The sequence below is a fragment of the Erythrolamprus reginae genome, chromosome 7 (assembly GCF_031021105.1).
Source record: "Erythrolamprus reginae isolate rEryReg1 chromosome 7, rEryReg1.hap1, whole genome shotgun sequence".
Taxonomy (NCBI): Eukaryota; Metazoa; Chordata; class Lepidosauria; order Squamata; family Dipsadidae; genus Erythrolamprus; species Erythrolamprus reginae.
The window spans coordinates 28,380,498-28,396,586 of NC_091956.1; the positions used below are offsets into that span (position 1 = coordinate 28,380,498).

The following is a 16,089-nucleotide window of genomic DNA, read 5'->3' on the forward strand; positions in this document are numbered from 1 at the left end:
TCATGTGTGTGTGTCTTGGAATCTTGTTTTCTGTTTATTTTTCTGCATGCTTTAGATTCAGTGAAAACAAAAACAAATAGGAAGCATCTAAAAGCAGGCTTAAAATATTATAGCCCAATTCATCACACAGGCTATTGTTGTGAGGAAAATAATTACTATAAAGACCAGTGTTCCCTCTAACGTGAGTTGTGCGCTATAGCACATTGTCCAATTCCAGCGCAGAGGTCTGACCTCTGCGCTGGAATTGGCAATTAGAATAAGGTGACCAGACCTTGATCATTTGTCCCGACTCCAAAATGCAGCGTGACTTTAAAACTGACTGGATTGGATTTCCACTGTGGGGAAGGAGCGGGGAAGAAAGTATGGCTTTTTCTAATTGGACATTGTATTTTTTAAATTCTCATTGAAGGCATTTGTAATTGCTTCTAAATGATGTTGCTTTTGCTTTTGCAAAAAAACAACAACAAAACAATCTCCTTAGGTGCAAGTCAGCTGAAAGTCCTAGAGAGACTGAAGGTAGATAATTCATTAACAATCAAGGCATATCAAACTGATCTGTGTTTCCTGAACTAGATACTGGATATTGGATACTAGATGTAGAAGTTATTTATGGTTATTCCCAGTTTTTGGAAGTATTGTCTACAAGGTGGGAAGATGTTCCTCTAAAGAGATGTCTCTTGTGGCTTGTACAGATATTTTAAAATGTGAAACATTTTCTAACTACCAAGATGGAAGGGACCTTGGAGGTCTTCTAGTCCAACCCCCTGCTTAGGCAGAAAAGACAAATGGGTATCCAACATCTTCTTTAAAACTCCCAGTGTTTGAGCATTCACAACTTCTAGAGGCAAGTAGTTCCATGGATTAATTGTTCTCACATTCACTCCTTGCTTCTAAGTTGCTTCTCTCCTTGATTAGTTTCCACCCAGTGCTTCTTGTCCTACAGATGCTCTGGAGAATAACTTGACTCCCCCTTCTTTGTGGCAGCCTCTTATTTACATTGTAAATAAGCTGTCTCAGACAGTTCTCTTAAAATAGAACTCTTATAAAATTGAACATTAAGTAATATCCTAATGTACATTTCAAAACTTTGAACTAGAGGAATCAGCAAATGTATGATACTTTAGTGACTGGACAGATATTTAGCAAGGCATTTAATAAATTCCACTGCTGGTTGGCATTTATAGCCAAAGAAACATGCAAACAATTGTAGCCTTCTGTTAAAATGAAGCCTTCTGTGAACATAGTATACTAGTTGGGAGCAAATATACCTTTGTATTTCCACTCATAAATTAGTTTGAATAACAAAGAAGATAAAAACAGGTTTTATCATGGTTAACATGGTTTCTTGATGGTAAAAGATATATTTAGGCAGTGATCCCCAAACTTTTTACACAGGGGCCAGTTCACTGTCCCTCAGACTGCTGGAGGGCTGGACTATTAAAAAAAACTATGAACAAATCCCTATGCACACTGCACATACCTTGTTTTAAAGTAAAAAACAAAATGGGAATGTACTATTTAGAGGGGGGGGAGAAGTCTGAAATTCATATATGTTTATGTTTTGTTTTTAATTTAATTTTGTTGTTTAATATTAGGATGTACTAATTTATTTTGGACTTCTATGCTGCCCAGTCCCAAAGGGACTGCCGCTCAGACACTATACCTTTCCGCCCACACCGAAAATTTTTTTGAGGGAACACTGATAAAGACTATTAGATATAGTATATTTACTACTTTGAGTTACTTAAAATATAATAAAGGCAGAATAAGTAATCTAAATTTCACCTCCTGTGCTACTAGACATACTGTACATAGTATAAGCAGCATGATGGGAAAGTAGAAAATGTGGCAGGAAGCTTACATTACATTCATGGAAATGTAATCTATATTGAGTATGGATGTGGGAGTGGTGCGGTTTCCTAGAGGTGGCGCTCTCGCCTCTCAATTCCGAAGATGTGCATTCAATCCTTAGAGACAGATATTTCTTTCTGAGCACAATGAGAATACATCTCCTGAACAAAACTCCACATTGGTGACAGGAAGGGCATCTGGCCATTAAACACTCTGCTAGCTCCATTCCATTGCCCAGACTCTACCTCAGAAGGGATTATGGGGTTGATAAATGATTATGATGATTGAGTATGGATGCGGTTACAGATATGTTTGGGATGAAGGATACAGTAGAACACTTTCTTTTCCATGGTATAAATAGTGTTCTATATATTTCAGTCTAACAACTGTTTTAAAGGGCTTTTAAAATTATTTAGATGATTTTTAATAACACTTCTCAAGGAAACATTCCATAAAAAATCATTATGAAAGTCTATTATTAATATGTATGTATGTATTTATTTATTTAATTTTATTTATTTTGTCCAATACACAATGAGAGTTTTAGTGTGTGTGTGTGTGTGTGTATGTATATATATATATATGTTTTTTTATGTCGGATCACCCTGGTATATTTTAAGGAACGTCACAGCTCCTTTTTGCCTCTAGGCCCAACCCAGGACCACTTCAAGGCAGTTAATATATTTATAGCCGACAACTATATTCTGTATGTGTTAAATGTTTTTAGCTGGAATTTTAAAATTAAGGGAGACTAGGATGGTCCCATTTCGGCCTTGTTCTGGCCTCATCAGCTAGCCACACCCTTTCCTTTTACTGGGATTCGATCTGGTGAACTCTGCCTTGTAAAGCAGAGAACTAGCAGTTTGAGCTATCAGATCAGGTCCCTTCCAGCTCTGTACCAGGGAGGGGCTATATGTTTTTTATGTCGGATCACCCTGGTATATTTTAAGGAACGTCACAGCTCCTTTTTGCCTCTAGGCCCCACACAGTGTTCCCTCGATTTTCGCAGGTTCGAACTTTGCGAATAGCCTATACCACGGTTTTTCAAAAAATATTAATTAAAAAATACTTTGCGGTTTTTTTTCCTATACCACGGTTTTTCCCGCCCGATGATGTCATACATCATCGCCAAAGTAATAATTTTTGCAAATAAATAACAAAAAAAAATTATTGTTAATAAATAATTATGTTTATAAATATCAGGATCACTAAGTGTCTTATTCAATGGTGAATACCAGTAATAATGGTGAGTAAATGGTTGTTAAGGGAATGGGAAATGGTAACTTAGGGGTTTAAAGTGTTAAGGGAAGGCTTGTGATACTGTCCATAGCCAAAAATGGTGTATTTACTTTCGCATCTCTACTTCGCGGAAACTCAACTTTCGCGGGCGGTCTTGGAACGCATCCGTGGAAATCGAGGGAACACTGGATAGATAGATAGATAGATAGATAGATAGATAGATAGATAGATAGAGATATAGCTATAGATAGAAACATACATACACACACATAGTAAAATACATGATGAAGGTTATAGAGGAGATACTCATAGTAAAATATATCTATGAAAGAATAGAAAAGAAGATATAGTAATAGAACATATCAATTAAAGAATAGAAGAAGAGATATAGGAATAGAAGAAAAGAATAGGAGATATATTTAATATATACTGTATGACTACCTACCTCAGCAGGTGGAGGTACTGATTCCAGGTTTAGCATTCATCTTTGCATTTCTGCATATCTAATGTACTAAAAGAATATTGGTCTCTTATACTTATAACCTGTAAACAATCAGCAGAGTTTTGGAATGTGCTGGAATGGATCTCAAGGACACTTACTCAAAGGCTTTCTAGCTTTTACTGTTCCAACAGAACTTCCTTCTGGGGCATCTTCAGTGATGGAAAAGCTGTAAAATGAGTGTTCAAAGACAGCAGGAGCCACAGCAGTTTGAAAGGTCCTCAGAGTTACATCAGCATCAACATCAGATGAAAGCCCTCCACCATCCTGAGCAGAAACAGTCAGCCGCACACTGGAACAATCTGTGTTAGTCAGGGCTGATATCAAATAAACAGTTCCTGAAAAAAAAAGATGAAATAATGAACTGATATACCGTATTTTTCATAGTATAAGACGTACCTTTTCACCCTTCAAAAGAGAGTGAAAACTTGTGTGCATCTTATACGCCGAATGTAGCCCCAACCATGCTAAAATGAAACTAAAGTGCAGTTTTAGCTGCAAGGAGGCAAATTGGGAGGGAGACAGAGGCACAATTTTATTTTCTTGTGCTAATCAGTTGCTGAATCTGGATGCAAGGAGGTAAATCAAAAAATATAAATGTCTAGAATGTTCAGATTATTAGATCTATTTTTTAAAGACTGCTTTATTATTGTTCTAGACAACTTAACAAAATGAAGCTTTTTAAAATAAATGCTTGATCTGAAGAGGCACAGTGCTATTTTATATTCTTTGAAATAATAGAGAATAATGTATACGTCATCGGTTTTAAAGATCTATAAAGGTATAATCTGAAATGTAACAGTGTCCTGTTTTAGTATTAAGGCAGCTGACTTAGTCATGTTTGGAGTAGAATAACTGGGAGGAGTTAGCATGATTACATTTAAGAAAACTTTCTGATATTAATATACTGCAATAATGCATATGGCTTAGGACCAGATTACCCACGGGACCATCTTCTGCCTTGTGTATCCCAGCGACTGGTTAGGTCCCACAGAATTGGCCTTCTCCAGGTCCCATCAGCCAGAAAATGTCATCTTCTCTGTGGTGGCTCTGGCCCTTTGGAATCAACTCCCTCTGGAAATTCATACCGCCCCCACCCTCCTGGTTTTTCACAAGGCCCTGAAGACCCATCTTTGCTGGCAGGCATGGGGGACCATGAGTGTTAAGAACTAACTCTGGCCAATGTCATGAATGGCTAATCCAATTGGATGAACGTGGATGATTGTTTTTTTTTTTAGGAAAATGGGTTTTTTAGAATTTTAGATTTTTTTAATATTAGATTTCTTACACGCTTTGTATTTTGTATTTATTTCTGTTATAAGCCGTCCTGAGTCAGTTGAGAAGGGTGGCATACAAATCAATCAATCAATCAATCAATCAATCAATCAATCAATCAATCAAACAAACAAATTTCTCCAATTCTTTGCTATTTCTATGGATCAGCTACGCATGCACAGAAATACACAGCAAACAATGTATATCATCTGTGCTGTTTGCCGTTTGGCAAATTGCTGAGAGACAGATGTCTTTTTACCTTTTTCCTCGCCCAAAACTAAGGTGCATCTTATATTCCGGTGCGTCTTATATTCCAAAAAATATGGTATTTATTGTAGAACATTTAATTGCAAAGTCACTCACATTTAGTGAGTCTTCATTGGACCTGGGCTGGACTTGGGGTAATGACTAAGGCATTTTCTTGCCATGTTACCTGGGATTCAGTTTAGCCTGTGTCTTCTGATCAAATAGATAAGAGAAATTTATAGGATGTCCTTTATCTTCTTTTGCATCCTTTAAGAGGGGGAGCGGTGGTTAGCTTCAAACTTTAATCTCTGAATTGGTCTCTAGCAAAGTTTCATTTTCCTAGTACAGTGATACCTCGTCTTACAAACGCCTCATCATACAAACTTTTCGAGATACAAACACGGGGTTTAAGACTTTTTTGCCTCTTCTTACAAACTATTTTCACCTTACAAACCCACCACCGCTGCTGGGATGCCCCGCCACCGGACTTCCTTTGCCAGCGAAGCACCCGTTTTTGCGCTGCTGGGATTCCTCTGAGGCTCCCCTCCACGGGAAACCCCACCTCTGGACTTCCGTGTTTTTGTGATGCTGCAGGGGAATACCAGAAGGGGAATACCAGCAGTGCAAAAACGAGTGCTTCGCTGTCAACGGAAGTCCGGAGGTGCAGTTTCCCAGTGAGGGGAACCTCAGTGAAATTGCAGCATCGCAGAAACACAGAGGTCCAGAGGTGGGGTTTCAAGGACTTCGGTGTTTTTGCAATGCTGCGATTTCACTGATGCTCCCTTCGCTGGAAAACCCCACCTTCGGACTTCCGTTGCCAGCGAAGTGGGATTCCCCTGCTTGGATTCCCCTGCAGCATCGCAAAAACACGGAAGTCTGGAGGTGGGGTTTCCTATGGAGGGGAGCCTCAGGGGAATCCCAGCAGTGCAAAAACGGGCGCTTCGGCTGGCAAAAGGGGTGAATTTTGGGCTTGCACGCATTAATCACTTTTCCATTGATTCCTATGGGAAACATTGTTTCATCTTACAAACTTTTCACCTTAAGAACCTCATCCCAGAACCAATTAAGTTTGTAAGACAAGGTATCACTGTATTGTGATAAGTTTGTTTTTGCTGAAGTCCATGTAGCTTGCTACAAATGGTATTCATTTTCTTAAAGGATATCTAAGAATTATGTTAAAAGACGGGTCACAGAACTTCAGATTTCAAGGCACCTACATCTGTGAGTTAAAATCACAAGTGAATCTTTTTATGCTCTTTAGACTGTATTAAGTGATTGAAGTCCAGTTGATATGAAGTTATATCCTAAAAATTACTCATTCAGAAGGATATTTCTTTACCTTACTGCTTCAGTAAAATTCTTCATCAGATGCTCCAGCAATGTAAACAATTGTATCAGTAATTTAAAAACAAAAAATAAATCGTTTTTAAGGGTCAATCCAAAATCAAATGTTCCAAGTACTTGTTTATTTTTTTAATTGAAGTTCCCACAATAACATGCAATCGTAATTATATTGCATTATATATGATTCATACCTGTAGATGGGTTCACTTTGAAAAGGGAAGAAATGGAATACAGTGATCCCTCGAGTTTCGCATCCTCGAGCATCGCGAAAGGGCTATATCGCGAGTTTTCAACCCGGAAGTAAACTCCACCATCTGCGCATGCGTGCCCTTCCACGCATGCGTAGATGGTGGAGTTTCCCCGCCGGGCAGAGGCTTCCCTGGGTCTTCCCCCTCTTGCCCCGGTAAGACCCCAGCGGCGGAGCGAGCAACGGCGTGGGCTGGCGGGCGGCACGCGCGCGGGAAACCCCAGCTCCGCTTCCCAGCTGGGAAGCGGAGCCGGCAACAGCGTGGGCGGGCGGGCAGCGCACGCGAGCTTGGGGACACCCCACCTCCGCCTCCCAGCTGGGAAGCGGAGCTAGGGTGTCTCCACCGCGCGTGCGTTGCTGGGGAAAGCGCGCACGCTTGGGGACACCCCACCTCCGCCTCCCAGCTGGGAAGCGGAGCTGGGGTGTCCCCAAGCGCGTGCGCACCCCAGGCGCGAGCAACGGGGTGGGGCGGGTGAAGGGCGGGTGGCAGTGGAAGTAAAAACACCATCTGCGCATGCGCAGATGGTGTTTTTACTTCCGCACCGCTACTTCGCTAAAAATCGATCGTCGCGTGGGGTCCTGGAACGGAACCCTCGCGATGATCGAGGGATCACTGTAATGCAACCATAATTATACAATGGTATCCCTACTTAAGAACTTAATTCATTCCGTGACCAGATTCTTAAGAAGAAAAGTTTGTAAGTTGAAGCAATTTTTTCCATAGGAATCAATGTAAAAGCAAATAATGTGTGCAAACCCATTAGGAAAGAAATAAAAGGTTGGAATTTGGGTGGGAGGAGAAGGAGGAAGAAGAAGAGGAGGAGGAAGTCGCTGCCAAAGGAAGAAGGTGAGGTGTGGGGAATCAAAAAAAGCCAAAACTTTAAGGCTTAAAAAAAAAAAAAGGAACTCTGAGACGGTGAGGAAGAGCATGCACCTCCCATACACCCGGCGCGAGGCTGCCTCCCATACACTGTGCTAGAGAGAGAAATCCAGGGGGAATGGCAGGAAACTGGCTGGGCCTTCATGCCGCTCTCAAATTTCCTGGGAAATTTTTCCAGGCTCGGGTTCTTAAGTAGAAAATGGTTCTTAAGAAGAGGCAAAAAAATCTTTAACACCCGGTTCTTATCTAGAAAAGTTCTTAAGTAGAGGCGTTCTTAGGTAGAGGTACTATTGCATTATATATGATTCATACCTGTAGATGGGTCCACTTTGAAAAGAGAAGAAAAGTGTCCAGGAATCAATTTATATGTCACAGCTCCATATATCCCAGAATCTTTATCTGTAGCAAGAAGTTTAGTTATTTCTGTTCCTGGCTGTGTATGACTGCTGATATCTATCAGATAAATTACGGGATTGAAGATAGGAAGATTGTCATTTATATCTTCAATTACTATGTGAACAAAAGCTTGGGCACTTAGTCCACCCTGTTAAATCCAAAATCAAAACAATTTGTAAGCCAATTTCAAATGTAACAAACAAACATCTTTCAAATTGATGGAGGTCAGTTAGAGATCTAAGTTATCTTAAAACACCTCTGGATAGCAATGTATGACAGCTATGAGAAAATAATATACTTGCTTACTTTAAGATGTTTTAAAACAATAAGCCCATCACACTCAACATCAATACTTATGGCACTTCCACAACACAGCTTCAGCAAATGGTAGCACAGGTTTAGAGGCAGGAATAACTTGATCCAATGATTTAAATCATGGTATAGAAAAATAGCAAATAGTTCCCTTTTCTATAGAAACTTTGGGTATTCCATCAGAGCACTGTTTCTATTCCCCAATTCCTACCCATTCTGAACCCATTTGCACAATTATATAAACTTCTGCACACCTCAAAATGCAAATAAAATGAAAGGGAACTATGTACTGGTCAGAGCTCACTTTCAGCTAGGTAAAGACTGCAAAACACATTGTCTAAGCAACAATGTTTGAGCTACCAGGAACCTGAAACAATGTAGTCAATGAAAAAAGAAATGAATTGGCAGCATTCCCTCCACCCATTCACCAAGCTCTTATTATTTCTAGGAAATGGTAGTCCAATTTTTATGTTTTCATAAGTTTGGGGTTATATTAGCAAATTCTATCATCTCTATTCTACGTATAGCTAAATCTTTCACCCTTTTTCCATAAAGTTTTTTTCTGCAGTTATCATATATAAAAATAAAGTTCCATTAATTTTTCCAACTACAGTACTTATCTATTAGTGCCAAAAGGAATACTTCTGGTTTCAGTTCATAATTAATATTTAAAATCTTCGGACTCAGTGTATGCGTTTGAAGCCAAAATCTTTGAGCTACTTTGTCTCCAAGCAATGACCATGATCAGAAATTCCAATCCCAATTACTGTCATAACTGTAGGATCACCTGTATCTATCTCTTATCTGGAATATTTTATTTTATTATGAATTTTTCTTTCTTAATTAATTTGCAGGTTGCTGTTATTAGTGTGATATGGACAACTCGGTAATTATTTTATTTCAGTATTTCAATATTTAATGTTACAAAGAGGGCACTATAGTTTATATTTTTAAATAAAGTTTTATTTTATTTATCTTCTAAGACATTTTTTTTTAGGAAGGGAAGGACTACATTCTTTATTCACCATGCCTCTATGCTAAGCAGCCAGAAAATGGCATCACAGACATTATTTGAATTTTTACAGTTTAATATTTAATCGCCAGAAAATAAGTATGGATGACAGCCATATTTCTCTCACCACACTGGTGTTAGAGAACAGATGCCAAAAGAGGGACCATCAAGCTGCCATCTCAAATCGAGAGGCAGAACTAGAGTGTGAGGAGATTTGGTACTTCCAACCAACCACCTCATGAGCCTCAGCACCGCTACAGTCTCTGTGTGGTAATATTTCTCTGTGTCTTTGATGTCTTTGATGTCACTTGCTCTAAGTCAGGGGTCTCCAACCTTGGCAACTTTAAGGCTTGTGGACTTCAACTCCCAGAATTCCTCAGCCTGGCTGAGGAATTCTGGGAGTTGAAGTCCCTAAGTCTTACAGTTGCCAAGGTTGGAGACCCCTGCTCTAGGTAGAATCTGCTGTCCCAATGAATTTAATCACAGTGCCAAGATGCTTTTTCAAGAGGCAACTGGACTTTCTGTTTTTTTCATTGAAGATATTTTGTTTCTCATCCAAGACTCTTCTGAATCCCAGTATACCATCTGTGGGTTTCACAAACTCTTTTCCACCCAATATTAAAGAAGCAAAGGAGTCTGAAAGCAATGCATTTCTTCATTCTGGAACAGATCGTTCCTCCTCCTTATAGTTTTCAAAAGTTCCTCCTCTTCATAGTTTTCAACACAATATAACCCCAAGCAAAACAAGAATATTTTTCAAGAAAGCTTTCAACAATAAGACTTATAGTAATTAATGAATCAGTGAGAAGAGTAATTATCAGTGCTGCTATTGTAATTGGGAAGGATTTATGTTTTCAGTTTTTCTTCCTGTATTGATTTTGCTCTACAGAGTTTAATGAGGCAAGAACCAAACATCATTATCAAGGGGAAAAAATCTGCTGCATAAAATAATATTATCAGAAAATTATCTAGAGTTTGTGTTCATTGTTTTCACATTCTTCATATTGCCTTTCTATAGCCGTAAAGATGACAATTTTTTAAAGAGTGAAACTTACCCCATCAACAGCTTTTACTAAAAAATCATACGTAGATGGACCTTTTTCCCTGTCAATATCCTGAGACACATATATACAGCCACTATTTATATCAATCTGAAATGCTTCTGATTTTTCATTGCTATGGAATCCAGTATAAAGAAAATATTCAATAAATCCAAAATGGCCTGAATCTTGATCCATTGCTTTGACCTGCAAGAGTATAAAGAAAACAAAATCTCAATAATTACTTTAATGATTAATGAGCAATTTAAAATTCTTTATGAAATGAAACTTTGAAGATTCAGACAAGTTTATGACCAAATGAAATAATGTTTATAAATTAAAAATATTTTGTTCTATAATTCCAACATGACACTACCAGTATTAATTTTAATAACAACATTAACATACATAACAGTGCTTAAAATAAAAATAGATGAGTTGAAAGCATGCAGAATCTGTGTATCACAATGATAATTATTCTAAGAAATCAAGAGTGTCATGAATCATGGTCTGTTTCATCTGATCTTTTTGTTTTAAGAGTATAAGGAAAATTTAAATCAAAGCCAACCTTACAGCTTGAGTCATTTATGTAAATTTTAAAAAAGAAACAGTGCAGTTTGCAAGGTACTATATTTCTTCCAAGACATATTGTAACGATATAGATTTATTTTCCTTGCATGTCTTTTCATAACAAGCTTTACCTAGATTTGACCTCACTAAACATCACAGACTTTCTATCATGGTAAGTCTTCTTAACCAAACCAAATGAATAAAATTAAATTCTCATACATCCATAAGAGAAAAATAGGTTCAGTTGGAAGACATAGTTAAACATGTAATCAGTTTGGAGTCCTTGCACTGACACAAGAGGTCCAGTCTCCATAAATTTCATTGATCCTTATTAAGTGTCAATTTAGCTAGTAGTCAACTATTAGTTGATTAGATTCTTGTATAGAGATAGTACTGGTTCTGTTTATTCAAGAAAATTTATATTAATTTGAACTGAATTTGCCTTACTGACTCAAGTTGTTAAAATTTCTCTTTAAAATAAAAAGATATAGTTACAAAATCCACAAGAAAATATCTAGGTGAAAAGATTTTAAGTGTGCCTTTTAATGTACCTCTTTTATTGACAACTATCAATGCGCACAGTGCGGTGTGGGGTTAAAAAGGCAGTATGAGATGATTGAAGCATGGCAAATGAATCCCCAACCATTTTGCACATGCATCAATGCGTACAAAGAGGCAATGTTTCAATTATGATGCTTCAATTGTGTTCTTGCCTATTTTGACAAGCACTCTTTCATTCATAATTAGTGTTGGGCGAACCGAACTTGCATATTTCGGGTCTGTGCTGAACATTGCAGTTTTTGGCATACCGAACCCAAACCCAAACTTTTTTAAAAGTCCATGATCAGGTTTGGTGTTCCCTCAAACACTGGGGTGGGCGGGAGGGGGAGGCACGGAGGGCTCTGACTCAGCGAAGCTGGCTGAGGAATTCTGGGAGTTGAAGTCCACAAGTCTTAAAAGTTGCCAAGGTTGGATTAAATAAATAAGGAAGTAAAGGCTCCTTCTCCTCCTCTTCTCAGAAAATGACAGTCGGGCGGCGGCACGTAGGCTGGGGGGGAGGTGTCAGGCTCCATCAAATGGGTGATGGCTGGGAGCTGGGGCTTCCAACCTCATTGAAAGTTTTTTGGGGCTGCGGCGAGCAGAGGGGAATCCCCCCACTCCCCCCAGCCTCCGTGCCGCCGCCCGGCTGTCATCTTCTGAGAAGGAGCCGGGCGCCAGTGGCGGCAGAGGAAGGTGAACGCCAAGGTGCTGTCGGCCGGTGGGAAGGCTGGGAGGGAGGCAGGAGATGGCAGGAGGAGGGAGGCTGGGAAGAACCGGTAGTGCTGGCTGCAGGTGGGCCCGCCCTAGCCACCCACCCGCATGTAATCACGTCCCATTTGCGAACCGGTAGGGAAAGTAAGTGAATACCATCCTGATGTATGCCCTTTGGAAATTAGACTCTGTTGTTTCTGGCTCCAGATGCCATTAAATGTGCCAATTTAGCAATAGTTCATGAGACAGCTGGGAAGTAAATCCAGATTCAAATTGCTTGTTTTAATACTATCAGTTCCACACACCATATTCCATATAAAAATTGTTGAACTGGATGCTGAATTTGTAAATATACAGCATGCTACATATCAATCAAGATTATCCTCACATATTCAAGTCTTCTATTTGAGACATGGAGACATTTGCCATCCCAGGCCTTACATAGGCTGAGCTATGTTTATATGCATCAACATATAACAACATAAGAGCAACAATACTCCAAAATAAATTATTGCTGAAATTAACAGGTAAAAACTCTGTAAATATTAATCAGATACATGCAAACCAACAGGGGAAAATGGGAATGCGACAAAACATGCAACATGAACAAATACAGCAATTATGCATTTGTATCCATATTGGAACAAATATATAACGGCAGGATTTGCATCAGGCCATCACCATATACCAAATGTGATGATTTTGTGACATCATGGCTTGCTGTTAATGCTTTGGGGTTTTTTTTCTTCCACTGTAAAATGAAGATTGTTTATAACACCAAATTAATGACATACAGATTTGCACTACATATTTAATTTGGGAAATGTATGCTGTTCTTTCGTTTTTGACTTTTTAAATGAAAACAGAATGCTTCAGCAGCCTAGTAGCAGCATAAAATCATTATGAAGCTGTAATAATGCAAAAGCTGTACAAAGGTCTGGAACTTCAAAGGCGTATTTATGAAGAAAACAAATGAAAAATATTATCCCCAGATCTATGAATCCTAACTCAAAAATCTTCAAACGAAACAATAAAAAATACTGGCCAAAGAAATACTGTTTTGCATAAACAATTTTTGGTTTTGAACCATTAGAAAAAAATCTTCAAACAAAGCTTTGAAAAGAATTACTTGTGTAAAATCAAACAATATGAATAAAGAATTCATTATAGGATAAATTAATTCTTCTATGGAATTTTTAGTGGTATAATTTTGTCCACGCTCATTTCTTTCCACATGCACTGTACATCATACTTTGAACTGAAAAATAATCATCAGTTTTCTGTCTCTACTTTTCTATGTTATTTGCTTTCTCACCATTAAAAATGGATATATCCAACAGATATATTTACATTTGACTGGTTTATACGCATTGTCCATTAGAACTTCACCAATATGCTCAGTATCAATGAAGCAACATAGAAAGTCTGGTATCTTTATTCCAGTCTACAAATAGATTTGTTTTCATGCTTTAAAGCCTGCCTACTAGTTATATACTAAGGCAAAGTTACTTACAGTTACCGGAGTATAAGACGCACCAGAGTACAAGACGCACCTTAGTTTTGGGGGAGGAAAATAGGAGGGAAAAATCTGCTTACCAGGTATTCATCTGGTCAGCTTCAGCACATTATTTTATCCCGTTTAGGGCTTTAAAAAATTTTATTCTGAGAGAATAACAATGAAAGAGCTTGCAAGCCAGTAGGAGCTGGGGATATCATTAGCAGCTGGAAAGAAACATTTGGAGCAAGTAGAGCAATGGAAAAAAGCCCTGCAAAGACTTAGGGCTTAGAAAACATTCTTCGCAAAGAGTAACAATGAAAGAGCTTGAGAGCTGGTAAGAACTGGGAACATTGCTAGCACCTGGTTACGGCTGGAAAGAAACCTATTTAGAGCAAGTTAGAATTTCCACAATGTGGAAATTCATCCTGGAAGAAATATTAGATATGTTTGCTGCCTTGAGATATCTGTAAAAACAATAAAGTTGGGGAATAAATAAATAAAAAATATTCCTGTCCTTAAAACCTTGTTCCTAGCATTTAAGAGCAATGCTTAACAATAGCCTACACACAAATTCATATTGATTACAGAAATTCTGCAAAGTGGAAAGAGATTGTTGCTAGTCAACCATCCCAGGTATCTGTAATACCTTCTAAACGTTCAAATTCAAAAAGGAAAGAGCTTTTAGATTTAAATTATATACTGACAAACACAGGTTTTTCAGCATTCATCTAGGTTTTTGCTATCAAAAACATCTATTGTCTCTCCTATATTTCCTATATCTTTTCTTCTATTCCTATATCCTTTCTTCTATTCTCTCATTGATACATTTTATTCCTATATTTTCTCTACTTTTCTTTCTTTCATATATTTTACTTCGACTGTATCCTCTATAACCTTCATTCTGTATTATTGTGTTTTGGACAAAATAAATAAATATGAAAACTTGGAAAAAATATATCTATAATTGTCCATTTAGATTTCTATAAAACCATGGTGAACAAAGCTATTTAGAGTCATCTGCCACAAGATACTGTATAAAATGCTATTTTTGCACTTTCAAAGCAACAGAAATATGGAACATAGAATAAGAAACAATTCAATGTGTAACAGCTTTAAATATTTTCTCGATGTGGAAATATACATTCAATCCTTTGAACATTACATTAAACCATATGCATTGCATGGATAGTTGTAAGAACAATAAAACATGCCTAAATTGTTTGTCTCAAGCATGTCTAGGAGGTTTAAATAACTGCCCTTCCTTTCACCTTTTTCTCAGATGTAGTGCCATTGGTGGAAATGGAGCAGACTTAAGCCTGACCGCCCTTGCATAAAGTGGAAGAAAACTACTGCTTGAGAGTCAATGTGGGAGACAGATGCATCAATCAGAAATGAAAAATTGGTGCAATTTGCTTATTCTGTTAATAAAACATACATAAGGCAGTATTAACTGTTTCCTGCTTACTATAATTGAGAGACAATTCTAAATATGTAGATAGTTAGGTAAAGTGTCTAGATTACATAAAATAGAATTTAAGTATAAGAAAAGTATGCTTTACTTTAAAAACAGCTTTATATGGTCCCAAAAGGAGGAAATATATATCAAAGCAAAACAGACAAAGGCATTTTAAAAGAAGAAAGTCTGGCAAGAAAGCACTCTTCTAAATCAGTACTTCTCAAAGTATGTTGGCTTCATAATACATTTACATGAGATTATTAATTTTAAATTGTAACTAGATGGGTGGGCATTGGATTTGGTATTATGTACTGTACTTTTTTTTTTATTATTGTTGTGAGCCGCCCCAAGTTTGCGGAGAGGGGCGGCATATAAATCCAATAAACCTAACCTAACCTAACCTACATGCATAAAAATGATTGAGAATCTCAAAATGCTTGAGGTTTAGGTGTGTTACATATATGTATCAGAAATGAAAACTTATTTAAAATATTTATTTATTTGACTTCGTGGACCTCCTGAAAGGTTCTTGTGGATCACAGGAGTCTCTAGAACCCTGTTTGAAAAGTTGAACTGGAGGCTGCCATAGTTAGGAAAAAAATTAAGGGTTTCAGAATCCGCACCTGTCAAAGTCCATAAACACTACATGTATTGTTCTGCCGTGTCCCAACAGCCCGTAGTTACAGGGTAATTAGTCCAAAATGACACACACCATACAATAGAAGGAAAACCAAAAGTCTTTATCAACAGAAAAGCAGAAAAATCTCCCTTTTTAAATGTCAAAGGGATTTTCTGGTACACACAAGGCACAGGTTAAATGCAATCCAATTTCTCACCCAGTTACTGGGAAATTGAGTCCAATTCCAAAGTCCAGAAAGTCCACACACAATCTTGAATGGGGAAACAGCAAAACCACGATCTTGACGAAACTATGAATCAGATAAACTTCCACGAGGCTAAACCAGCACGCTGC

General features: G+C 37.9%; 1 protein-coding gene across 1 annotated transcript in view; it reads right to left on the minus strand.

Annotated features, from left to right (window-relative positions):
- The window catches only part of LOC139170643 (protocadherin-23-like), a 67,931-nt gene that overhangs the window by 36,197 nt on the left and 15,645 nt on the right, over nt 1–16,089 (minus strand). The window contains exons 3-5 of the mRNA XM_070758134.1: nt 10,357–10,548; nt 7,894–8,125; nt 3,691–3,927 (exon numbers count right to left, since the gene is read on the minus strand). Coding sequence (XP_070614235.1) covers nt 3,691–3,927; nt 7,894–8,125; nt 10,357–10,548 — 661 coding nt within the window. The remainder of the gene's footprint in view (nt 1–3,690; nt 3,928–7,893; nt 8,126–10,356; nt 10,549–16,089) is intronic.